The following is a 26293-nucleotide window of genomic DNA, read 5'->3' as shown; positions in this document are numbered from 1 at the left end:
TTTTGGACTCTCTGGGGTCTCAGTGACCCTGCCAGTCCCTCATGGGGGATTATTCTTTTCCGGAATCTCCCCTCCCCAACAAAGCCTGACTTTTCTAGCAGCCCCATTGCTCAGGTTCCCAATCTCAAGGAGACTCTTGGTCAAATTCGACTCATTTAGCTTTATAGTATGATCTCAAACCTGCATGCCTTCTGGCAAAACAGCCCACAGATTTCCTTTTAATTGCATGAACTACATGTAATGGACTAATTTTCAATATCTGGTTCCTGGAAAATGGGCCCTGCTCCCTGTTCACAGTGACAGAAGTGCCCAGGAGTGAGCTCCCTCCTAACAGATGGCCTGTTGTGTGTCCAGCAGATATAATCGTGGAGAGGGGGGATGTCCAGCTACCCTTGATGCTGCACATGTGCATGATAAGGATCACTCCCAGCCCACCCTCTTGTTCTCTCTCCAGAGCCCTATCCCTTCCACTCTGCCCTTCTCAATGGCAGGAAGATCAGCAGAGAACATAGAGCGCAGAGATGGGGAAAATTCAAGATGGGCAAAGAACTGGCTCAGATGGGAACTCAGATGGGAAAGCTAGGCTAAGGTGCTTTAAAACTGAGCCTGAAAGTGTGGCCCTGTCCCTCCAGCTTTCCCAAACGCTTTTCCATAATAGTTTCCAGCAGACAGATCCTACAGTTTTACTAATAGAAGATTCCAGTTCTTTTCCTGCTAAATGGCTTAAGCTTCTGCGAAGTGTTTCTTGCACCATGAAAACTCCTGCCGCATTCTTTATTGATCTGCCCAGTCCGTTTCCACTGCTTGAAGATTCACTTAAATTTAGTTATCCCCCTTCTTCCCTGTGGGTTTCTTGGCTTCGAACAGAGATGGAATAGAATAGAAATGGAAAGTATAACTTACAAAACATAAGACGGAAAAAATGTAGCAATGTTAAATGCAATCAGTTCAACAAATGTGCAGAGAATGGAGGGGGCCAGGAAACAAGAGAAAAAGGTAAATAGAAAACAAAAAGTAAATAAATAAGATACCAAGGAATAGGAACAAATATTTCAGTTGTCATAATAAATATGAATAGGTCAGATTCATCTGTCTCTTAAAAGACAGAAAGTAGATGTCTGGCTTAAAAAAGAGAGAAAGTAATAACATAATAAACATAAAGGTTGCAAAACAAAACCATGAGGGAAAAAGGTATGCCAGCAAAAAGGAAGGAGATTTAGCAACATTGAAATCAAGTAGAATTCAAGGTGATGGGGAAAAGAAGGAACAAGGAGAAATATTTCATTATAACATAAATAAAAAGCTATGCCAGCAAAAAGAAAGCAGATTTAGGAACACCAAAATCAAGTAGAAGTCAAGGTGACAGGGAAAAAAAAGGAACAAGGAGAAATATTTCATTATAGCATAAATAAAAACCTACTTAGAAAATAGATCAGCTGTGAACTTTTATGCTCTTAATGACATAGCTTTGAAGGATACATAAACAACGAAAAGAATTCTCATTGTTCTCCATTTTTTAAGAAAAATGAAATTATGGAGACTTAAAATAGTGCAAAAGAAAAAAAAAAGACTTAGAAATTAAGAACAAAGTGGTAGTGAGTGAGGGCACGTATGCAAGAGAGAGAAATCTGCACACACGGAAATAAAACACACACACACACTTTGTAACACTTACGTTAATAGAAAATCAAAGCTTGAGTTCAAGCTTCTAGTGAAGGATGACAGACTTTAAAACCCCAGAATTCCAGTATGGAGCGCTAAAGGCTCCGGAAGGTGTGGACGCACCTGGATGGAGACGGGCGAGCCGGCCGCTGGAGGATGCCAGACAGCAGGGCTGACTCGGCAGACCCTAGTGCGCTCAGTTCCAAGCCAGCACTACAGACAGCACAACACCGCATCTGGTTGTTGGGGGGTGAGGGGGTGGGCCCCTCAGAACACTGGCAGGACCAATTATCTCTGAAAATGAGGGCAAAAGAAGAGCTCCATACAGGACTGATTGAAAGTCACTTTAAAAAGCAGTTAGGTCCCAGATCTCCCGAACCATCTGGTGCAAAGCGTGACTGCCGTCTTCACTGGGGTATAACTGGGAAGGACACTGAGGACGCCGGCCTTATCGTTGAGGTGGGGGAGGCACCAGTCTGCAGCAGGAGCCTTAGATGGAGGTGGACATGCAGACCAGTTGCTTAGCTCTTCCAGTCTTCATCCCACACTTGGCTCCCAGATCCCAGCAGTCAGGAATAGCCCTCAGGAAGGAAATGAAGAATTTCACTGGAAAATCTGATAGGCCAAGAAGAAAAACAAAACGTATTGACAGCAGGGGTCCCCCATGACACAGCCCAGGCAGGTCTCTCTCCTCTCTCTCTCCCTCTCTCTCTCTTTCTCTCTCTCTTTCTCCCTTTCAGCCTGCCATGTAAACATCCCCTGCCTTCCCCTCATATAACTTCCAGTCAGTTGCTTAGAGAGCTATAACTAGTAGGCATGAAGAGCTTTGGGTCACTAGGCGCTTAAGGGAAGAATCACATATGAAGGCTGGATAGAAACACAAGAAAGGAACAAAATTAAAAAAGCAACTTGGATGCAATAAAAACTATGCAAGGGGGAGAAAGCTTGTATATAAAACTATCTTTGACATCCTCAGAGAGAGACTATAAAATGGACAGCCAGAGCACAAACCAGCTCCCAGAATTGAGAAATGAAATACCAGAAACAAAAACTCAAATGAAAGCTTGGATGGAAAACTTGACATAATCTCTCAGAAAGAAGAACAGAGAGGAAAAGAGGAAAGACGACTCAGCATCTGAGAAGGAGTTCTAGAAACGAAGCAAAAAGGAATCCTTAGAAAAACTATTCAATTAAGTTAAATTTCCCAGAATGGGAGTGTAAACAGTGGGTGCTGACTGATGAAACCAAAGGTTCTGTGGGGGCTCAGGAAGTCACACTGTGGGGGAGTAGGGCTGGGAGGGGACTTAAATAAAGCAAAATTTCAAACTTCCGTGCTGGGAATTCCGTAGATAATGCCTAAAAAATTTTTTTTACACAGAAGTCATTTATTGATTTCATTTTTTTTTTTTTTTGGCTGCCCTGCAGCATGTGGGGTCAAACCCTAACCCCTGCAGTAGAAGCCGGGTATCTTAGTCACTGGGCTGCCAGGGAGCGTCCCAGTCCCTAAATTTTAAGTGAATACATAGTATATAAGCGTATATTTAGAAATAAACATAAGAAACGAAAAAACTCACCTAAAAGAGCTGGAAGTGGTGACTAAGATTTGGGCAATAGCAGAACAGGAAGAAATTGCTGCCTTATAATAAGCCTGGCAGAACTACTCGATTCTCTAAAACTATTATGAGATAGAACTCTCACTTAAAAAAAAATAAGAGAAATAAAGCTAAAATAATTTTGGAATTTTCAGAATACAACTACTGCACATCAAAACTGCAGGGTAAGGCTTTGGGGAGAACATGGAGAATGGGGTGATGATCAAAAACTCGAGATTTATTTATATTACAGTTGGCGCTTCATATCCATGGGTTCTACAGCCACGAACTTAGCTGGGAGTAAAACTAGTCAGGAAAAAAATTTTCCAGAAGTTTCCAAAAAGCAGTGCTTGAATTTGCTGTACACCGGGAACTATTTACACAGCACTGACATTGTACTAGAGGCGCTTTAAAGAAGTATAGGGAGGATGTGCATGAGCTCTTGTGTCTCCAATATTGGCAGGAGGATTCTTTACCACTGGCGCCATCTGGGAAGCCCCTATATGCAAATACTACACACTTTATATAAGGGACTTGAGAATCCAAGGATTTGGATAACTTCACAGGGGGAGCAGCAGTATAGGAGCCCTTCCCCACCAGTACTGAGTGGTGATTGCATTTTAATTTCTCACAGGGAGACTATATTTATTTAAGTCCATATTCTAAAATGTTTTAAGTTAAACAAGAAAAGAAAAATGAAAAGCAGAAAAGGAATGCAGCAGGGACACAGCCCCGGACAGCTCTCTGCAGATAACGAGAAAGGGGAGCAGCCTAGAGGTCAGACAATGGGCGCCCCCTTCCAGGCAGAGCCGCCAAGCCCAGCCCGCCCCTGCAGAGCTGGCCCTGGCACATTGAAGGTACTTAGAAAATGTTTTAAAATGAACTTGGGGGAGGGGGCGTGAGTCTGGCAGCTCACACCCGGGGAGGAGCCCCGGGTCTCTGAAGCAGGAGTGCAAGGCTCACGCGTCGGCAGGAACCCATACACTGCACGTGGCACCGAAAGCTGCATGTGGAGGGCTGGGGGTGCCACGCTCAGACACTGGATCCATGTTCTGTCAGCACTGAGGGGCTGAGAGCTTTCGGGGCTCAGGCTTAGTTTCTGGTGCTCCAAGAGGAAGGGCATCTACAGCAGCCCAGGCAGGGGTTGGGAGGGCACCAGGCTGGAGGCAGAACCATCAGATGGGGCTGGTGTCCTCGAAAACTTCCAGGTGTTGAATTAAGGGACTGAGGAACCGTGGAAGCAGCAGAAGACAGAGTGTGCGGGAGCTGATGCCTGCATCCGGCGTGGCAGAGGCTCAGACCTACGCCCGGTGGCGGATGCAGCTGCAGGTTCTCGCAGAGGCAATTCAAGCCTCACTTTGAGAGCAGGCTGAGGTCTGTTTGTGTTGTTTTCCAGGAGCATAAGTAATGGGAGGCTCAGCAGTGGGAGAGAAGATTGATTTAAAGTTTGATCTAATTTAGAGTAAAAAGCTTGGAATTGGGAGGAAGAGAGACAAGATGGATGGGAAAGCAGATGCACTTCTAGGAGCGGACATTAATACTAGGCGATCAGAAATCTGCAGCCTTTAAGAAAGAGAAAACCTCAAGGGAGGAAAGACACCATCTGACCCCAGAGCTTGAAGCCCACAGGGAATGTTCCAACAGGCAGCCAGTCACCTGGCTTTCCCCCAGGCTTTGTTTACCAGCTTGCAGGTCAAAGACAAAGCAGTGTTGTCATGAGCTGGCTGCTTGGGTCCTGGCCCCTGAGAAAGGTGCCTGTGTGGTTTCCATGTTCCCTGTGAGGGAACTGGGGACTGGCATCAGGCCTAGGTTAGTGGGTGTGTTACCACAGCGCCTGAAGTCTGCTTAATGTCTGCCCACAGAACCTCACAGCTTTGGCTGGCAAGACTCTGCCCTTATCTCAGCTCGATGTGGGGGCAAGGTTAAGATCCCATCAGGCTGGTCTGAGCCAGTCTGTGCTCACAGCAAGTCACAGAGCAAGCCATGTGTCAGACGCTCTTTCACAGCCAGACCTTGTAAGGTCAACTCAGCTGGAGTTGACTCAGTAAACCCTAGCTGAGCCTCCTTCATTGGTTGTAAACTGTTAGTCAAACCAGCCTAGAGGTCATTATTGTTGTTATCGTTGTCGCCACCGTTGACATTACTACTGGCATTTTGTAAAAATTTCTCAGCTTCACGTCTTCTCCATTCTAGGCTGTAAACCTCATTCAAGTGGGACCTCTGTCTACTTTGTTGTTCAGTTGCTAAGTCGTGTCCAGTTCTTTGTGGAAGAGTCGGAAGGACAGGCAGGACAGGCTTCCCTGTCCTTCAGTGTCTCCCTGAGTTTGCTCAAACTCATGTCCATCGAGTCAGTGATGCCATCCAACCATCTCATCTTCGGTCACCCGCTTCTCCTCTTGTCCACTTACCACTTATCTTTTCCCACCGCCCAGCATGGTGCCTGACCCATAAGTGATCAGTAATATTTGATGCTTACGTGAAAGAATGAATGAAGAAATGAATAAATTGACTGAATGCGTGAACACTCTGATCCAGCCTTGTGTTAGATCCTTGGTGGGAAAATATTTCATTGTTTTTGTAAAGTGCTCGATAGGTGGCAGGAAACTCATTTTACTGGCTTTGCTTATTAGACTGTAAGCACATCACGGTCAGGATTTTGTTTGGTTGGCTTTACCTGTGTCCTCAGTGTCTAGAACAGTGCCTGACTCCTAGTAGATGCTCAATAAATACTTTTTAAAATAATTTCATAATTTCATACTTTTTTACTATAAATTAAATAACGTTAATAATTTCCTTGAGCCTCACAGCAACCCTACAAGGGCAGATACAGTCCATTTCCATTGTACAGGTGGAGAAAGTGATGCTTGGAAGGGTGGAATGGAGGCTTTCATACCATGGAAAGAAAACAGTATTTGGAATCAGAGAACCTGGGTTCAAATCCCATTTGTACCACCTACGAGTTGTAGGTTTGTGCAGATCATTGTAGCCTTCTTGCTCCCACATTCGGTGTGATATTCTGTGGCTGCCCTGAGGGCCGGACAAATGGCAGCTGGCAGCTGTAGTGACGTCAGTGCTGCCTAAACACTCGGAGGCAAGATTCCTGTAGTCCTTGGAATGGTATCTAAGATAGAAGCCCTTCAAGGAGGCTTCTAAAATGAAATGTGAAAACAGGTGACAGGCCCTGGAAGCACGGACCACCCGAATCCGTGGGGCTCCCTGAGAGCCCCTGTATTACCTTTTCCAACTGAGTCCAGACCAGTGGGCATCAAGACCATCGTGGACACCCAGGTGTCTGGACTTAGCGAGTTATTGAATCCCGCATGACAGAGAACGACAGATTTCTAGATTGTGGCTTACTAGCTAGTAACCAGAGAAGTTATTGCCCTCTCTAAGCCTCAGTTTTCTCTTTGTGAGGTGAGCATACCCACACCTACCTTATAGGGCTGCTATGAAAGTAAGATCATGCCCTAGTGGTGAGCTCCTCACCTGGGTGGAACTTACCCAGTGGAGGGTTAGCAATCACCCAGCTCAGTCAAGCAAGAGAAGTCCAGTGGCATGCAGCATGGCCCTGATCTTGGCCCTGCCTTACTTCATGGGTTTAAATCTAAATAAAAGCTAACACTTACATGTGTATGAGCCCAACGAGAAACAGTCTCCTTCCTCTCCTCTGCACCTGAGCTGCCCTAGTGATTACTTGACCAACAGAATGAGGCAGAAGTGAGGCCATGCAAGTTCTGGGTTCAGTCCTTGAGATACCAAGCAGCTTCTGCTTTTGCTCGGGGAAGCCCTGCCATACTGTGAGGATGCTTGAGTGGACCACACAGTTATGAGGAGACAGACCTCATGGCCCCAAGTGAGACATCCTTGGACATTCTAGCCCATTCCAATCACCAGCAGCCAGGATGCCCAGGAAACTGAACTCCTACTGGTATGAGAGACAAACTTAATAAATCATTTAGAGAAGAGAAGTCTTGGGAAAGGTACTAGATCAGACCCTGCGTCCTTATGCAAACAAGACTACATTTATTCTGTGGACCTCCAAAAGCCATAGTCAGGACAAAGAGAATTGCACAGAGGCTACCATGCGCCCCCCAAATATGAAGGATACTTTGTTCCAGTCCCTGATGCTGAATTACCTCCCTAACTGCCCCACAGATCTCGCCACAGCACATTCCAGACGATCCAGCTGTGCTCGGAAGGAACCTGCATGTGTGTGAGGGAAGGACAAGGCCCACTCGCCACCTCAGGAGAGCTCAGTAGCTGTTGTGCAGATGTCCTCCGCAGGGCGATAGAAATAACCATGAGCTAATTGCATACTGGTATTAACATTGCCATTAGTGCTGCAGAAGAAAACTTAAACACTAAATGTCTTCTGATTTCAAATGCCCTTGGGGATAATTTCAAATGCTGCTTTTGTGAAGAATTACTCACTGGAGTCTTATTTTTTCTTAAAAAAAAAAAATCATTTATTTAGGTTCCAATATCAGAAGGCATGGCTTCTCTTTAAGGGATACTTTATATATTTTTTGTAGCTATTTGAGAAATGTAACTCCACTCCACTAACAGATCAAATGAAAATTCTTGCCGAATAGTTATTTAAAAATCAAACATAAATGTATTCAGTAAATTTAGAATTGACTACAGCAGCCAAGTCGTTTTTGAACAGTTTTTAAGCTATTTCATTAAAGTAATTTTTTTTCTGCATCTGACATGTCAAGGAAAAACATGACCACCCCCAAATATGTGTTCAAGCTTATCTCGTACCATACGGCAGAGGTTCTGAAAGCGACCCCTGGAGTGGCAATGACAGTGCCTTAGGACTACCTACAACTCATCATTATACGGTGAGACCTTGCCACTGCTGTGGGGAAGGAAAACCCGGTTATTAAGAAGCCTGATGACTTGCTCAGGAGTATGTAAATCACAGCTGCCAAGTGTCCTGGTTGCCTCTGAATTATTTTGCACTCAGACTGTCACTGCCTACAGAATGGATCTTCACCTTCTAAAACTGATTTCTATTTTTCCTCCAGTGTGTCTGCCTGTTGGTGGAAATATAATAAGCTTCTCTCAGGGTCTGCTAATTTAAGTCAGCACGGATATTCGCTTACAGTATTTAAATGCCTTCCGCTTAAAATAGATCAATCCTTTGGCTTTCAACTGAACCCAGTTAATTTACAGTAATAGCTGGAAGACTGGTAAATGACTCATTTTGTCAATTACGAGGCAAAAAACTGAATCAAATACCATTGAGGCCACATGGAAACCATGTCTTATACATTGTTTAGATGAGCATAACTTACTTATTGTATTTGGGACATTCTAGCTCCTTCATACATTAGTTGAAGACTGAATTACAATTTATCAGCAAAATGGAGCTGATTAGGGGTGTTGCTGTTGACTTTGCTGCCTGGCCTTGTCTACTGAGGACAGTGGGCAGGTCTCCTGAATGATCTTTCACAGAGGATTCGGATGGGAGTGTGCCTTCCTCGGCAGAAAGCAGCATGTGCTCTCGGCAGCAGTCTTCTCAGCAAGACAGCCTGGCAGGGATCAGTGCAAAGGAATCTATACCATGTTTCTCAGGCTAACCTGCTCTCAACTAAACAGCATAGCAGCCCCTCTCCCAGATGACCGTAGACCCCAGAGCATAACAACAGTTGCAGGGCCTGGAGAGCAATAAGTTAGAATCAAACCACTTCCAGTCAAGAGGTGGTCCCTCCCATCCAAGGCAAGCACCCAGACCTGGCATGTCCCGACAGTAGGTATTCTGAGCAGAACAAGCTTCCCAGGGAGTGAGCTCCCAGGCCAACCTGAATGGCAGGGGGAGCCTTAAGGCAGACTATTCATCATGGGCAGAGAAGGCTGGAAGCTGTGTTGCCCCAGAAACGTTGCAGGGGCAGTGCATGGAAGAGCATCTCTGTGTTCAGTGCTGCAGACCCTGGCTGTGGGGCGGCCACGTCCCCCGGTCTCCTCACCATGTGGGCAGGGGCCAGGCACCACTGCTTATCAAGGGCTCCCGGTTCTGAGGCAGAGACTTCTCCAACCCTGCCCCGTGGGCTCTGAAGGCCAAGGGCAGAGTTAGCACGTAGGTGCAGCAGAAGTTGAAACCAACATCTGCCTGAGTCTTGGGTCAGAGAATATATTGGAAAGAAGTGGCTGACCAGTGAAGTCTCATTCCCTGCTAGAAGACTCAGAGCTCGTGCCCTCTGATGGCTGCTTCTCTTCTAAATGCATCCACTCTTGATTGCAGTGACCATTGCAGCCATCACAGGGACACCAGAGAAAACAGGGGTAGTTCTCCCTAAACTTCACCTCGCACACAAGGTATTTTAAGGAGGCAAAGAGACCTCCCATTTGGTCCATTGAGCCAAGAGAAACGGGGGCATTTTCACGCTCCCAGGACCTCCACTGCTCAACGGGGATCATTTACAGGCGGGGCATTCAGCCAGGGACAGCGGGAGCCATCGGCCTTTTTGGATAGTGACCTGTATCCTTACTGGGTTTCCCACGCTGCAGTCCGAAGGGTCAGGGAGGAAGGGGGTTCTCCAGCTGTTGTAGTTGGAGGCCAGAACCCAGACCTTCTGCCATGTCCTGCTCAGCATTTTGACCACAGAGCTAGGCAGATGCCATCCTCCCATGCCCCCAAGGCTGTGTCATAAGTAGATGGATCTGCCCTCTCATTGCTCTTCCTTCCCAACATTCAATCAGAGGAGCAAGAGGATAACTGTTGTTAGTTAAGTGGCTTTGCAGAGAAATACAGTGTTTCAATAGTACTATGATATTAAAAGTTTATCGGGCCAAGTGAGCGGTTTGGGGCAAAATTACCCCATTGTATTTGCTCGGTATATCTAATCGGTTAAACAGAGCTCAACCCTGAAATCCCAGCACCTAAATGCAATAATAGTTTACCTCTTGCTGCGGCAAGTCTGCTGTGGACCAGACGGCAGCCTCATCCATCTCTGTGGCCTCCGAGGTTGAGGCAGGGACGGAGGGAAGAGAGGAGGCTGGAAGTCCCATGCAGTTTGTAAAGGGCCAGGCCTGGAAGTGGATGATGTCACTCCCGCCCAGTCCCGATTGGCCAGAGCCCTGTCACCACCAGAGGGTTTAGGAAGCACCCGTGTAAGCATGCTGGCCCTCATCACAAGCATTCCTTCCCCCGCGTTTCTAGAAAGCTACTCGGCACCCCAGCATTGGGCCTGCCACAGTGATGCAGGGGGCCAGGATACTAAACCTAGTGAGCGCTGGCTTCACACAGATGCCTTGCAACATAGGATCGCACCTTGTTCTCGTGAACACGATCACAGCATTAATGACAAGGGCCTGGGGGGTGACTGTGCTGGGACCTCCCGACTGGGTGGGGCCCGAGGTGTCACAGTGCTGGGACGATGGGCACAGCCTCAATCCCACAGCCTCTGGAGTGAGATGGGACTATTGAAGAACTGTGCCCAGGTGTCCCTCAGGGACAGTCAGGGTTTCATTATTTGGGGCAGAACTTAGATCAGGGTCCTGGAGTGATGCAGAACTAACCACAGGGAAATCCAAGACCATCGAAGGAGGACCCACCCGCCCTGGGTTGGGAGAGGTTGTTGGCTCTGAGGCTGGAGGGTTGCTGAGGGCTTTGTCCAGACCCCAGGCCCTGGGCCCCAGGCTCACCCTTGATCCTAGCTAGACTTTTGTGGGCTCGGGTCCTGGGGTGGGCAGCCCTCCCGGTGAGGGCTTCAGGGCCTGTGATCATCTAGGGAGATGCAGGAAGCTGGTTCTGAGACCCCAAGCCCCTGCTTTCTGCAAAGCACAGCGCTGTCCCTCCCACACTCTGCCCCAAGGGCACACCTCTCAGGCTGACAGATTCTCTCAGGAGACAAGGTGTGGCCTCTGGCGGTAGTGAAGCAGGGCAGGGGGCACGTGGAGCACACCAAGTGCATTTGGATTGCATGGGAGGTGGTGTCACTCTGGAATTTGTTGGAAGAAGCTTCAGGATGAAGTCCTGAGCCAAGAATGAGACCAGACGAGTGACTCATCTCAACTCTTAGGGAGAGAAAGTACCCCAACCAAGAAGCAATTCATCTCCAACTTTTAGTTTGCCTTTTTAAATATCTACATTTTGGACAGTAATGAACCATGATTACAGGCTTGTGTGATAAGGAGAGGAGAATGGTTCCTTGCTTGGCACTGAAATTCATTCTGATCTGTATTATTTAGAATTTGGAGCAATTCAGTTCTTGGTTGGGTGTCAGAAGATACAGCTTTCTAAGATTGATCTGAGGCCACACTCTGAATTACAGGGGTTAAAGAACCCCGAGTGGTTACTTTTAAAAATGTGTCTGCAATTTTCCAAGGTTCTGCTGGTAGAAAATCGTGTCATGCCACACTTGCTAGGAAGCATTTCAGAAGTTGGTTCTTTAGACAGTCTCCCTCTCTCAAGATGAAGAATGAAGACTTCCCAGAGAACCAGCTTTGATCAATTTAGAGAGAGAACTGGGTTAGAGTGTGAAGATCAGAGAACAACTGTGAAGCTCAAAACCCAGACTGGTGGGAGAAGTACAGACACCCCTGGCCCTGCAGGGGGTCCCGCCTGGATTGTCACCCCAAAGTATGAAAGAGGAACCCTGTCCTTCACCATCCTGGGCCTGCCGAATCTGCACTGTACCCTATTCTATGGCACAAGGGATGGTGTTATGCAGGGAGGGGGTTGTTCCTAGGGCCAAACCAAATGAACAGATATAGAGACCAACAGAGGTTTTAAAATAATAATTGTGACAAGTACTTGTATTCATTCAGCCTTTAGCACTTTACAAAGCACGAGTTCGGGCAGCCCAGTGAGGCACAAAGGATAGAGGCTAATGTCCTTATTTGCACAGGTAAGAAGACCAAGCCTCAGTCTTGGACCTGCTTGAGTCCCACGTTAAGTGGCACCATCACAATAATTATAAACCCCTATAATTATTTTGGAAAGACCCTGATGCTGGGAAAGACTGAGGGCAGGAGGAGAAGGGGACGGCAGAGGATGAGATGGATGGATGGCATCACTGACTTAGTGGACATGGGTTTGGGTGGACTCCAGCAGTTGGTGATGGACAGGGAGGCCTGGCGTGCTGTGGTTCATGGGGTCGCAAAGAGTCGGACACTACTGAGCGACTGAACTGAACTGAACTGATAATTATTTTTAAATGTGTATATGTATTCCTACTCCTGTAAAATGGTTAAAAGCAGATTCTATTCCTTGACTATATAATAGTTCACAAATTATAACAACAGCACTTATTCTCGCCAGGCATCCAACCTGGTGCTGTGGAGGCTTCAAAACACATCACACTAGAGGAGGAAACTGAGGCTCGGCTTGTTGCTCAGGCATTGAAGGCCCAGTCTGAGCCCTGGTTGTAAGCTCTCACTAGTGACACCTCCACCACACTGCCCTCCTGGGTGGCTGCTATAGTCTGGCTCCATTCCAGGCCCTCTGCTCACTCTGTCCCATTTGGTTCCCCGAGAAGCCCATTGAACAGAGAGGGAAACTGAGGCTGGGAGAGTTTCCTGAGCAATACTGGTCTGTAGCGGCCCTTTCTTATAATGTCCTTGACTGCTTTTATATGCAAGTAATGTTGGCCTCATAAAATACACTGGAAATCATGACTTTTTTTTTTCACTTTTCAAAAGAGCTTGTGTAGTATTGATGTTATTTCTTCCTAAAATATTTGGTAGAATTTGGAGTTTTCCTGGTGGAAAATCCCATCTGAGTTTGGAGTCTTCCTGGTGGGAAGGTTTTGGCTACAAATTCCATTTCCTTACCAGATATGAGGCTACTTAACTATTTCTTGTGGAGAATGCGATGGCACCCCACTCCAGTACTCTTGCCTGGAAAATCCCATGGATGGAGGAGCCTGGTGGGCTGCAGTCCAGGGGTCGCTAAGAGTCGGACACGACTGAGCGACTTAACTTTCACTGTTCACTTTCATGCATTGGAGGAGGAAATGGCAACCCACTCCAGTGTTCTTGCCTAGAGAATCCCAGGGACGGCAGGGCCTGGTGGGCTGCCGTCTATGGGGGTCACACAGAGTCGGACACGACTGAAGCGACTTAGCAGTAGCAGCAGCAACTATTTCTTGAGAGAACCTCAGTAGTTGGTGTGTTCTTTTATCTACTTCATGTGAACTGCCAAATTTATTAACATAATGTTATTCTTAACATTATCTTATTATACCTTATATCCTTTTAATGACTGAAGAATCTGTACTGAGGTCACCTCTCTCCTTTCCTGGTATTATATCCTTTTAATAACTGAAGAATCTGTACTGAGGTCACCTCTCTCATTTCCTGGTGTTGGCAATTTATCTTCTGTCTGTTTCTTGTTTAGTCTGGCTAGAGACTTATCAATTTTATTGATCATCTCAAAGAACTCGCTTGTAGTTTCATTGACTTTATTACTTTTTACTTTTCATTTTGTTTATAGCTGCTCTGATCTTTATTTCCTCATTCTTTACGTTGGGTTTAATCCACTCTTCTTTGTGTGGTTTCTTTGGTGGACGCTGAGGTCACTGAGGACTTTCATCTTTTCTGATATCAGCATTTACTGCTGTGATTTACCCCTAACTACTCCTTTAGAGGCATGTAACAAATTTTTTCAATTTTTTATTTTATATTGGAGTATAGCAGATTAACAGTATTGTGATGGTTTCAAGTGGACAGCAGAGGGACTCAGCCAAGCACATACATGTATCTGTCCTCTCCCAAACTCCCCTCCCATCCAGGCTGCCACATATCATTCAGCAGAGTTCCTTATACTCTATAGTAGGACCTTGCTGGTTACCTATTTTAAATATAGCAGAGCGCACATGTTGAACCCCCTAACCGTCCGTTCTCCCACATTCTGCCCCCTGGCAACCAAAAGTTTGCTTTGTAAGTCAGTGAGTCATGTAACAAATTTTTATATGTTGTGTTTTCATTTCTATCCAATTCAAAGTACTTTCTAATATTTCTTTTTGACTTATTTTCTTTGATGTACGAGTTATTCAGAAGTATATTAATTGGTTTCCAAATATTTGAGGATTCTCCAGAAATTTTTCTGTCATTGATTTCTAACTTAATTCCATTGTGGTCAGAGAACATATGTTATATTTTCATTCCTTTTTCCATTTATTGAGTCATGTCATGGTCATCTTAGTAAAAGTTTTATGGACATTTGAAAACATATTCTACTGTTGAGGAAGCAGCAATCAGGTCAAATTGGTCAAAACTGTTTTTTCAGGTCATTTATATCCTTACTAATTTTTTTTTATCTGCTCATTCTCTAGATTCTTGATAAATAGATAATGACGTTTTTACTATAATTGGGGCTTCCCCGGTGGTTCAGACAGTAATATTTCTATTTTCTATTTCTCCATTAATCTTCATTCCTTTGGTCATTTTTTCCAATTAATATCATTTTCCTTCTGTCTAACTGTCTTTAACAATTCTTGTAGTATGAGTCTGCTAATGATGCATTATTTCATATTTGTTTTGTATATCTTAAAAGATCTTTACTTAGCCTTTATTTTTGAGGAGTACTTTCTCTGGATTTAGAATATAAAGTGACAGGTTTTTTCACTGCCTTCAAAGATGTTGTTCCTGCTGCAAAGTGCTAATGCTCACTCTGGGCTCCTCGGGGAGATCCCGGACCCCTCTAGTCCAGAGCGCGGTTTGAGGCGCTGCAGGCCCCCCTTGTCCTGGGGAACTGCAGGTGTCGGAAGCACGGCAGCTCCACCAAAACCTGGCTCCAAGGCCAGCGTGAAAGTATTGAACCACTTTAACCCTCACAATAGCCTCCGGAGGTGGATACTATTATTAGCCACATTTTACACATGAGGAAACTCGCGTGCAGACTAAGTTTATGGAAAAGGCAACTTCCTTTGGATGCTTTAAGTTTTGCCCCTAAACACTAGTTCTCAAAGTGTATTCCTGGGAGCCAGCAGCATCAGAAAGCTGGTTGGAAATGCAGATTCTCCTTTTTTTTTTTTGGTCAAGCCTCGAGGCTCCAGAGATCTTAGTTCTCCCAAGGAATTGAATGTATGTGAAAGTGCCAAGTACTAACCACCGGGCTGCCAGGAATTCTGAGGGAGTTGCTCAGATTCTCCTTCTTTCTCCAAACCTTTATAATCAGAAACCCCAAGGATGGGTCTGTCAGTGCTATTGCTTGCCAGCCAGTCGTTAAATATTTCCATTATTAGAATTTAAATCATACAGACCTACAATTAAATAAATTACATTAAAAACAAAGATAATCAGTGGATAAACAAGGTCCTACTGTGTAGCACAGGGAATTATATTCAATATCCTCTAATAAGCCGTAATGGAAAACAATATGAAAAAGTGTATATATATACATATATATAAAACTGAATCGCTTTTCTGTACATATAAAACTAACATGACATTGTAAATCAACTATACTTCAGTAAAATAAATTTAAAAAACAAGTAAAACAAAAGTAATCAGTCCTCAAAATGTATCACCCCCAATTGTTTGACTTCATTTACTACTCTTTGTGCTCAGGGACATCCTTTTGCTGACAAAGGTCCATATAGTCAAAGCTTTGGTTTTTCCAGTGGTCATGTATGGATGTGAGAATTGGACCATAAGGAAGGCTGAGCACAAAAGAATTGATGCTTTCAAACTGTGATGCTGGAGAAGACACTTGAAAGTCCCTAGGACAGCAAGGACTTCACACCAGGAAATCAACCCTGAATATTCATTGGCAGGACTAATGCTGAAGCTGAAACTCCATGCTTTGGCCACCTGATGTAAAAAGCCAACTCACTGGAAAAGACCCTGATGCTGGGAAGACTAAGGGCAAAAGGACAAGGGGACGACAGAGGGTCAGATGGCTGGGTGGCATCATCGGCTCAGTGGACACGAGTTTGAGCAAACTCAGGGAGACAGTGAAGGACAGGGAAGCCTGGTGTGCTTCAGTTCGTGGGTTCGCAAAGAGTCCGACACGACTTAGCGACCGAGCAGCAACAGGACAGAGCCTGCTGACCAGTGTCCTGTTTGTGTGGCAGGAGCCCTGCAGTAAGCTTCTTCTCGGAGTCACATTCAGTGGTGACATGAAATGGGCCACGGGGAGTAAGTTACAGAAGTCGGCAGACACTGCAAATCAGATGGCCTGGTTTGTATCGGAGAGCCTGTTGTTGAACATTTACCACAACACCACCAGACCTAGCACCCTGTTTTAACAAGCCCTGGGCTGACTCTGATGCCTGCTCAAGGTTGAGACCCAGCCCAAGAATGCTGGAGGCTTCATACTGACTCCTGTGTATCTGGCATCACAGATATCATGCCAGAAACAGAAAAGCTGGTTCGGAGGCCCCTTCACAGTGACGGAAGCCACACTGGGATTCTGATTGAGCACTGGTTGGTGAGTCCCAGAGCCTGCTGGCTCTCCAGGCAAGCTTCCTGCGCACAAAGTCAGCGGCAGCTGTTGTCACAAATGTGGAGGGAGAGTACTCCGGCGTCAGACACCCCCGGGGGCACATCCCAGCTCACCCTTGCCAGCAGTGGTGCGTGGAGATGGCTACTTCACCTCTCCAACCTCCATCTGCTTGTCCAAGAAAATGAGAATAGTGCTCACCACTGTGGCACCTCTGGAAAGATTAAACCCCGCAGTTTAGACAAAAGCCAGGAACATAGTACAAATTCTGTGAACAGGAGTTATTGCTGCTTTTCCATTCAGCTGGAGTAGAAAATAATGTCAGTGTCAATACTGTTACTCCCATTTTATGGATGGCAGATATTGAAGCACAGAAGAAAAAAAGCAGAGTGCTCAAAAAGTATACCGAGACAGTTACTGAAACAGCTCACACAAGAGACCCTTCCCATTAGCCAGTGATGGATCTCACGCACATCATGCAGTGAACGTGTGTCCCCTTCCTGGGGTTGCGGTCCTGATTTATTCCCACTAGCTCTAGGTTCCCTGGAAAGAAACTGTTAATTCAGTTACAACGATTACCATCTGGTTCTCTGGTTTATTGCTGTAATTTCTCTAAAGCAAGCATCGGTGGGTAAAAATGCCGTTCTGCCTTTACATTGCTTAAATGAGAAAAGGCATCTCTACGTGTTCATGCAGCACAAGACTTCAGCAGCCACGTGGCGCCTCCACGAGTGCGTGCTCAGTCATGTCCGACTCTTTGCAACCCCATGGACTGCAGCGCGTCAGGCTCCTCTGTCCATGGAATTCTCCAGGCAAGAATACTGGAGTGGGTTGCCATTTCCTCTTCCAAGGGATCTTCCCAACCCAGGGATTGAACCTGCATCTCCTGCATTGGCAGGCAGATTCTATACCACTGAGCCATCTGGGAAGCCCCCCGGTGGAGCCTCCAGTCACCTTTAAAGCCAGAAATTGCCTGGAAAAGATAGGGGTGGAAAGAAGAGCACTCTGTGACCACACGTGGGAGTGGGGACTGGAGGCGACCATGTGGGTAAAGCAGGTGACTGTGCCAGTCACCTGGGCAAGTTCAGGGAGGGGTGATGTTCTTCACTCGGCGTGGAACCCTGACACAGAGTAAGAGCTGGGGTTTACTTAGCAAATACACAGCTTTCACTATGCCAGGTCCTCCTCTGAGGGCGTCCCAAGTACTAATTCACTTAGTGCTCACAGACAGCCTGACAAAGGACTATTACTCTTCTTAGGTAAGGAGATCGGGAGGTTGCGCAGAGAGGTTAAACAATTTGCCTGAGGTCACACAGCCAGGAAGTAGCTGAACCAGGATTTGAACCCTGGTAGGTGGATTATAGGTATGGAGTTTAAAATGCATTTCCCATGGAGAGAACCAATAACATGTAGTTAGAGCTGTATGTAGTCTGAGTTGAACAAACCTGAGCATGAATGAAGGGCCTCAGTGGACATCAGTTGCTAACATCGAGAAAGGGGATGAAGAAGGCCCTGCTGAGCCCCGTGTGTGGGGACAGTGAGTCAGGTGGTTATAACGGCACCTTGGTGTTAGAACAGGATTTCTTCAACAGGAATCTGGCATCTCAGTGACCCTGAGAAGTGGGAGTTACTATCCTATTGTGCAGACATGCAGACTGAGGTTCAGAGAGGTTAGTCGCCTGAGGTCACCCAGCCTGGAGGTGCAGCACAGGGGCTCAAACCCAACCTGCAGGTCTCTGTATCCCATGCTCTTCCTCTGCGTCTTTCAGCCTGGCTACCAGATTTCAGCATTAGAGAAGAGGGTGGGCCCCGCAGGGCCCCACCCCCTGTGGTATACACACAGGGATATACCGGGCTTGAGGCACGATTTGTGCTGATGCCCTCTGCATGCTGGCTGGCGCCATGTAAACGGGTAAAGAAATGAAGTCTCAGCCAGCCAGGAGGGGGCACAGCTGGGCTCATACAGATCTCTTCCCCCATGTCACCTCCTGGACAGTTACATACAAGAAGCCTTCCTCACCTCCTGGACAGTTACATACAAGAAGCCTTCCTCTCCTGGACTCTCTCCCACCTAAAACCCCTGCCTCCGAAACCTAAAATGGGCACGCTGGGACAGGGGGTGCCCCCCATAATATGGAGCCTTCTTCCCTGCTACTGATGGGCTTACCGTGTCTTAACCAGAAGAGTGATAACCCTGGGCAGTCTCCTGTGAGTCAAGTGCCTCCGAGAGTGTTAGAAGGTAGTGCCATTCCACTCGAGTGGGGGCCCCGTGCAGGGCCTCCTCTGTACCCCATCCCTGCCATGGAGAGGAGGCCTGTGCCCCTGCCAACCTGCCCAGCAGGGCCTGGGGCACTGGGACTCTGACCCTCAGCTTCACCCTCCCCCGAGGACCCTGACCACAGAGGCCCTTTCGCAGCCATCTCATGCTCTCACGCTCGTGTTTTCTCTGTTTAGGGCTTTATTTCTCTGCAAGGGACCCAGGTGACCGAACTGCTTCCTGGCCCTGAGGACCCGGGAAAGCACCTCTTCGAGATCAGCCCAGGTAGGCCTGAGCGCCTTCATCTCTGTGCTGGCGCTGGCCCTGGTGGCCCCGGGGGGTGTCGCCGCAGCTCTGGCCTGGGAAGGGCCATCTTTACAACACTCCTCTCTGCACAGAAGTGAGCTCCGTCTCTGAGCACAATTCAGAAATTCGGGTCAAATCTAGACGATGTTGTAAATTTGGGGAGAATTTCGAAAGCTCAATCAATTATCTAGGTAGTTAGCGTTTGAGGAGAGGAAAATGTGGATTTTAAAATTCACAATCAAACAAGAGAGGAAAGCAATCAATGAGGATACCTTAGAGTGAAGGTCCACACACAATATCTGAGTCACATGAAAATAAGTCCGAGGAAAACCATGAGCACAGGTTTAGAGCATTGACATAAGCTCTATCATGAACCCCAGAACAGAACTGAGATGTAGGGAAATAATTTAACTCAAAGAACTGCTATTATGTTTGCAGTTACAAAGCAGGTTTTTAAAGTTCCCAATTTTAAAATGTGACTCTTACTAAGTAAATGCGTCTTGCAAATCAATCAGTCTGTTTACAGACGGGCCAGCTCCTACAGCGAGGTGGCGTTTTACTAAGCTTGACCTATCCTGGAGGCAGAGCCTCAGACGAGGAAGCTAAGCGATGTTCCCGGAGATGAAAGCACAAGGCGCCAGGAAAGGAGCAGGAAGAGGGAAGCGCCAGCAGGGCGCGCTAGTGAGCTAGGGAAGCACCCGGGCTCAGCTCCAACGGAAGGATTCAGAGTGTTTCACCCAAGGAGTGAGGGGGCTGGGGGTTTCCCCACCAACTCCCACCAGCCATTCGCTGACAGCTGCTCCATGGGGGGCTGACTCTGGCATTTCCGGCCTGCCCTGCACTTGGCCAAGTTCCCTGCATTCAGAAAAAGTCTTCAGGCAAAGTTGCAGGTGCTTAAGGAAAGAGGCCGCCAGCGCGGATGGGAACGACTGAGTGTTGCGAGGGTCTGGGCAGGGCACCAAGAGCATCAGTTACAGGCAGCTCATCGTCACATCCTCTCATGCGCCATCTGAATTTTGACTTTCTTCTGGGAAGTCGTGGCTGTGGACCGAGTATGCTAGGGCCTCACTGGCATCTGAGCCAGTACACGTACAGTCCCAGAGTCGCATGGCCACCCAACCACTCTGACGAAGTGACCTGGCCACGGGACAGGTCAGCCCAGGCACAGATCAGCCCAGCAAGCTATGGCACATTAGGAATGGAAGTGAATGAATCCAAGCCTGGGACAAAGTGTGTTCATCTTTGCTCTGTCCATACTGGGAGCTCCAGGACAGTCTGCTGGTTAAGTGTAGGGAGACCCTCCCAACTGCATGCTCCATGTTGAAAATTCAAGTACCCATGGTTTCATTTGACTATTTCATCTACTGCAAGAATCTTGATGCTGAAAGTGCACATTGGAAGGTGGCAACAGAGGGATCCCAGGGTATGGAGTGGAAAATAGAGGCTTGGTTGACTACGGAACAGGAGTAGAGAAGGTACCTTCTGCTGAGAAGGTAGAGAAGAAATGAAAGAGAGCACTGAGGTGGGCAGGGCCCCAAGTCTGGGGGAGAAGGAGCTGGACACATGGAAGGAAGGCTTGGGGCAGGGGCCAGGGGCCTGGGCCTGGGAGTTGGGGAGGAGTGAGGTGAGGCCAGAACCAAAAGGTAGAGGTCAATACGCACCACCATAAATTCAGAAAGACCCTGGGCATGCGCCCCAAGGACCAGATGGGAATGATCACAGGTGTGCATGCTCTTTATCTGGTCAGAGCCACTTACAAAGATTTCTTGGACTCTGTGGAGGAGAAGACTATTTGCCATGTAAGGTAACATATTCACTTTAGGGATGATTGACCTTAGGGTTCTAGGGATTAGAATGTGGACACCTTTGTGGGGCCATTATTCTGCTGCCACAATACTCAAGACATCCCACTAAGGTAAGGGGTACTTCCATGCCTAGTCTATTAGGAAGGACACTGGGGATTAGAAAGGATTGGTCACTTGCCCAACAACACACAGCTGGATGGCAGTGGGGTCAAGACTTGGACAGTCTGACTTCCAAAGTCCTGCAACACAGGCACCTCTTACAGGTCTGGTATCTTCCCTACCTGAGCCGGAGAGGTCCAGGGAGGGAATCAAGGCTCCCCACACTCCTTTATCCCAAGCACAGCAGTGCTGGAAGCACCGGATATATGCAGGTTCCAAGCTTTGCCTGCCTGCCTCTGTCCTCTTGCCTTTGAACTTGCAGCCACTCCTGAAGGCCCGGAACGACGGTGAGGGCAGCTGTGAGACCACTCGGGGAAAGCGGATCAGGTGGTAGGCGGTGAGGGGTCCACACAGCCTTTGGGGAGAGCCGAAAAGGAAAGACTTGATCACCTCGGCTGGATGCATTTTTCTGGCCTGGGAGAGCCAGGCAGCGGTGCGTGTCGGCCACACCCAGTACCCCAGAGGGAGGGAGACTTGACAACTCTTGGACACGTGACAGAAACACAGGAATGAAAATGCATGAGATCAGTCACATGAATTTTAAGTCATCTGTGCTCTTCCACGGTATTAAAAAAAATCACAACCTTTCATCAAGATAGAATTTAAAATGAGGAAAAGTTATGCTGTGAGCGCCATCTAGTGGAGAGACGTGCCAATTCTGTGCCGGCTGCGCGTTCCTCCCGCTCTTCTCCAGCCAGCCCCAGCCCTCTCAGCCAGGCAGCACCTCTGATTCTTGACAGGCCCCGACAGTCACTAAAGATCGGGGCTGCAGCTTGAGCCAGTTCTAGCCGCAGAAACCCGATCTCCACCGGCACTCCAAGGCTGGGTTCTGGGTCAGGCCTGAAGGAGTCAGGCCCCCGGAAGGGGCTGGGATTCAAGGACCCTAAGTCTCCTTCCCACCTGGACCTCTTGTCCAGCCCTCGCAGCCTTTTGAGAGCTGTCTGCCCTTTGTGGACTTGATCCTGTTGGCCTACCAGGCATCTGGCCATAGGCCAAACACAGGCCTTCCTCCGAATCTTCAGGGTAGAGTGAGGAGGAGAGGCCTGCTGAGGTGCTCTGGACAAAAAGCTGCTGAACTCACAAGATGCTTGTGTTGGTAGCCCGAGTTAGGTGATCCGTAAAGCAGTGGAACTCGTTGCTAACATCCTTCTTCTGGTATGAGCATGATGCTATCACAGTCCACTGACTACAGGGATTCAGATGGGCGCCCTAAATCTTGCTGGCGAGTGACTGCTGGTCTATCATGGCTCCTCTGTTGCTGGGCATGTCTTTCCAGAGTCCCCAGTGGCAGGTGGCAGAATCCAGTTCTGACCAATGCAGGCAAAAGGGAAATAGCCAGAAGTTATAGGGCCATGCAGAATCAACCCCCAGGAGGCTGGAGAGGTGGGTGTGGAAAGGGCAGTGGCAGGGCTGCTCAGGACCCCCAGAGGCAGGAATAGAGTGGTAGGCACTCCATGCAGGGAGGGCTGCATTGGGAACGCTGCTGTCTTCAGTCCAGGCGACGTTGATGGCTCAGGGTCTGAGGTCCGAGTGGCTTTGTTTAGGCCATGAACCTACACCTGGTAGGCACAAGGACCCCACTCCTACTCCTGCCAAACTGAACTCAGGTACTTCCAGGGAAGAGAGAGGAGGGACTCTGCATCAGAGTCTGTGGCTGTTTCTCTGGGGGCCAAGTGTCATACTGATCGTGGCTCTTTCTGCAAATCCACACCGAGGGCCCCAAGTCTGGTCCCTTTCCAGGCAGCATTTCCTTCTGGAGAGCGAGCACCCCAGTGTGCAGAACTGAGGATAACCCAGGTGAGATGTGAACGGCTGCCCAGAATCTCAGAGCGGGACAGTGCTGTCTTCTGGAGCAGGAAGAGGACACATAGGGGGTCACACAGCTCTGACATCTGGGCCTGCTTCCCATTGCAGAGCGCCTGTCTGCTCTGGGCCCCGCAGAGCACATTTCTCAAGATAAAGTGCTGGAAGCTCTGGAGGGGGACACTGCCCAGGTCAGAGGCCTGGAAGGTGCCCTCCCCCTAACATACTGTTTGGGACCCCCAGCCTCTCCCCAGACACTGGGTGGGCATCGTGCAGGCATCCGCCTGGGTGGGGATGGCTTTGAGGCCCTGGGTTTTCAGTTCCACCCAGGCATTGGGGGCTGAGGTATGAAGAGAGCGAGCAGCAGCACCCTGCGGAAGTTGGGGAGATGGTGGGTTGAACCCGGGTTTGCCAGCAACGCCTCTGCTCCCTAGAGGCAGGCGTCTGCACACAGAAAGGAAGGTTCCAGGCAGAGAGTCGAGAGGCTCAGCCCATGTGCCATCCCGCTGCTTGTGCCTTTTCTCTGCGCTCCCCCAACAGGACATGTGTCTCCACAGCACCCAGCTCTGACCAGCTCCCGACCGTCCTCTCCAAAGTCAGGGAGAGCTGATCAGAAGCCCGACTGTGCCACCCAGGGCCCGCTGGTTTTGGACAAGTCACTCAATGTCCCTGTGCCTCCATTTCATCACTTATAACTTGGAGATAATAAAGCCAAGTGCCTTGAGTTTGGTGAGGATGCAGTAAGAGCCCAGGACCTGGCTCAGCATTGACACTGATATTTTTTTCATTCTTCCCTACTTTCTGCAGTCTGTGTATCCTTTTTATTAATAATAACAACACAGTTCCTGCTTAGCCATCACCTGTAAGTTATCAATCCCAATACCGTTTGATGCATGCCCCAACAAGGGTATCCACAGGGCTGAGAGCCCAGAGCAGAGGGCGGGGGTGGCTCACCTGGATAGTTGGGGAAGATTTCACTCAAGCTAAGCCTTGACAGGGGAGGGGAAATGAGAAGACCAGCCCTGGAATGGTCCAGAAGGGAAGAGAGCATACACAAAAGCACAGAGGGCTGGAGCAGCAGGCTGTGCGGGCAACGTGGTGTGCAGAGGACCGCAGTGGAAAGGCAGGTGGGGACCTGGTCATAAAGGGCCTTGGATGCTGGACAAAGAGGCGTGGACTTAGCCACTGCACATCTTCAGCAAGCAGGAGGGATGGTTAAAACCAGAACTGTGTGTTAGAAGAGCCACTGATGTAGTGATTAGGAGGTGGGGGATTGCAAGGACCTGGCAGATGAGGTAGACTGCCACTCCTCCTTGCCACCCGCTGCCCCAACCCTCGCCCCGGATAGTGTCCACAGAGGAGACCACCCTGCCCTGCCAGAATGCTCACCAGTGAGCGAGGTGGGGGTGGGGAGCAACTCATAAGCTGAGCTGATTAAAGTCAAGCTCTAATTCTTCCTGTGTAGTTCCAAGCTCATGTGCCAAGTTCTTTGCAAGGGGATCCTGATCATGCACATGCCTTTGAGGTCTGTTTAGGTGGGTCCCAGACCCAGCCCAGGCTTTCCTGGTGGCTCAGTGGTAAAGAATCCACCTGCCAATGCAGGAGAGGCGGGTTTAATCCCTGGATCAGGAAGAGCCCCTGGAGAAGGAAATGGCCACCCACTCCAGTATTTTTCCTTGGAAACCCCATGGACAGAGAAACCTGGAGGTCTACAGTCCATGGGGTCGCAAAGAATCAGACACTGTTTAACGACGAAACAGCAATAATGACGGACCCAGCCCAGCCTCTAACTCGCTGGGGCAGCCAGAGCAGATGTCCTTGGTCTGGTTTCCCCAACTGTAAGATGAGGAGGCCTCCGAGGTGTCTACCTGCCCCAGGAGAGTAGCCTTCCACAACCAAGCTTGCCCCAGGAGAATGGGTTCCAGCAATTTCTTCGGGCTGTGCTGGGTCTTTGAAGCCTGTCTTAAGCCTTGAGCTTATAGCTACCCGTCCTTATTTGCCTGCAGCTTGGAGCAGATAGGATAACTGCTGCCTGCTGTCTCTGCTGCCTGACCTTGAAGTAAAGCCAGCACACACAGATCAGTCTGCAGAAGCAGACTGATACGGGGCTCCTGACATCCCTGGAGCATCACTCATCTCATTAGCCGCCTCCTGAGCGGGATGCCGAGCTCAGCCTATCTCGGCACCTGGTACCAGCCAGCCAGCATATCAGCCTGACCCTGTGTGGCCCCGCTGAGTTCGCCTGCGGCGCGCCAGACGATGGGTAATGACTAGAAATGAAATTAGATGAGCAGTTCATGAACACTCCCCACCCCTGAGGGTGGGAGAATCAACAAATACGAAAGTGGTTTCCGGCACTTCCCTGCTTTGTGGTCTAGCCCTCCTGTCTTAACTTCACTTTTCTTAACTAAACACCGGACCAGGTACGGGGAACCCCCATTGGTGTCCCTGGAAGTACATGCTCTTGCAGAGGAAGTTGCAGTTCATCCCTTTGGCCAAAATCACGTTCTAGAGCAGCCCTGTTTGATAGAAATACAAAGCAAGCCCCGTTTGTAGTGATATCGACAATCCCCTGGCTCAGTTACGCCAGCTGTATTTCAAGCGGTCACATGTGTCTGGTAGAGCCGTACTGCTCGGTGGAGGCCTGGATGAGGAGGCAGCTGGATGTAGTGCCTGACAGAGAATAGCTCAGTGCTGTCGCCGTTTGGTTGTTGAATCATGTCTGACTCTTTGTGACCCCAAGGACTGTAGCCCTCCAGGCTCCTCTATCCATGGGATTTTCCCAGGCAAGAATACTGGAGTGAGTTGCTATTTCCTCCTCCAGGAGATCTTCCCGACCCAGAGATCGAACCAGTGTCTCCTTGGCAGGTGGATTCTTTACCACTGTGCCACCTGGGGAGCCCAGGTCCTCGACAGGTACTCCAAAAATGAAGGGGGTGGGGGGAGGCGAGCAAGGGGGTTGGGGGGAAGCCGAGGTTTCGGAGTCAGATACTGAGATTCACATTTGAGCTCCCCCACTCACTAATGCCAAGAATTCAGGCCAATAGCTTACACTCTCTGTGTCTCATTTTCATCTTCTGCTAGCAGAAATAAAACTACCTACTTGGCAAGAAAGCTGTGAACATCACATGAACTAAGATATGTGGACGTGCAGAGGCCGCGCACTCTCCACCAGCCAGTTCTCTCTCCCTTCCCTCCCTCCCTTCTCTCTTGTTCTCTCTCTTCTTTCCTTCCTCTCTCCTCTTTCTCTCTCTCCCTCCCTCTCTCCCTATCTTTCAACTTCTCTTTTATCTGCCCTATACAAGCAAACTTCACG

At 48.4% G+C, this 26293-nt stretch overlaps 1 protein-coding gene across 4 annotated transcripts in view; it reads left to right on the top strand.

Annotated features, from left to right (window-relative positions):
• ARHGAP22 (Rho GTPase activating protein 22) overlaps positions 1–26293 on the top strand; it is a 179622-nt gene that overhangs the window by 54538 nt on the left and 98791 nt on the right. For all 4 annotated transcript variants that reach the window (XM_027530584.1, XM_027530586.1, XM_027530583.1 and 1 more), the window contains one exon: positions 19102–19189. In XM_027530584.1, the coding sequence (XP_027386385.1) occupies positions 19102–19189 (88 nt within the window). The remainder of the gene's footprint in view (positions 1–19101; positions 19190–26293) is intronic.

This window comes from Bos indicus x Bos taurus, chromosome 28 (genome assembly GCF_003369695.1).
Source record: "Bos indicus x Bos taurus breed Angus x Brahman F1 hybrid chromosome 28, Bos_hybrid_MaternalHap_v2.0, whole genome shotgun sequence".
Lineage (NCBI taxonomy): Eukaryota > Metazoa > Chordata > Mammalia > Artiodactyla > Bovidae > Bos > Bos indicus x Bos taurus.
The sequence above is the reverse complement of the archived record's forward strand: the minus strand, read 5'-3'. Positions and strand labels throughout refer to the sequence as shown.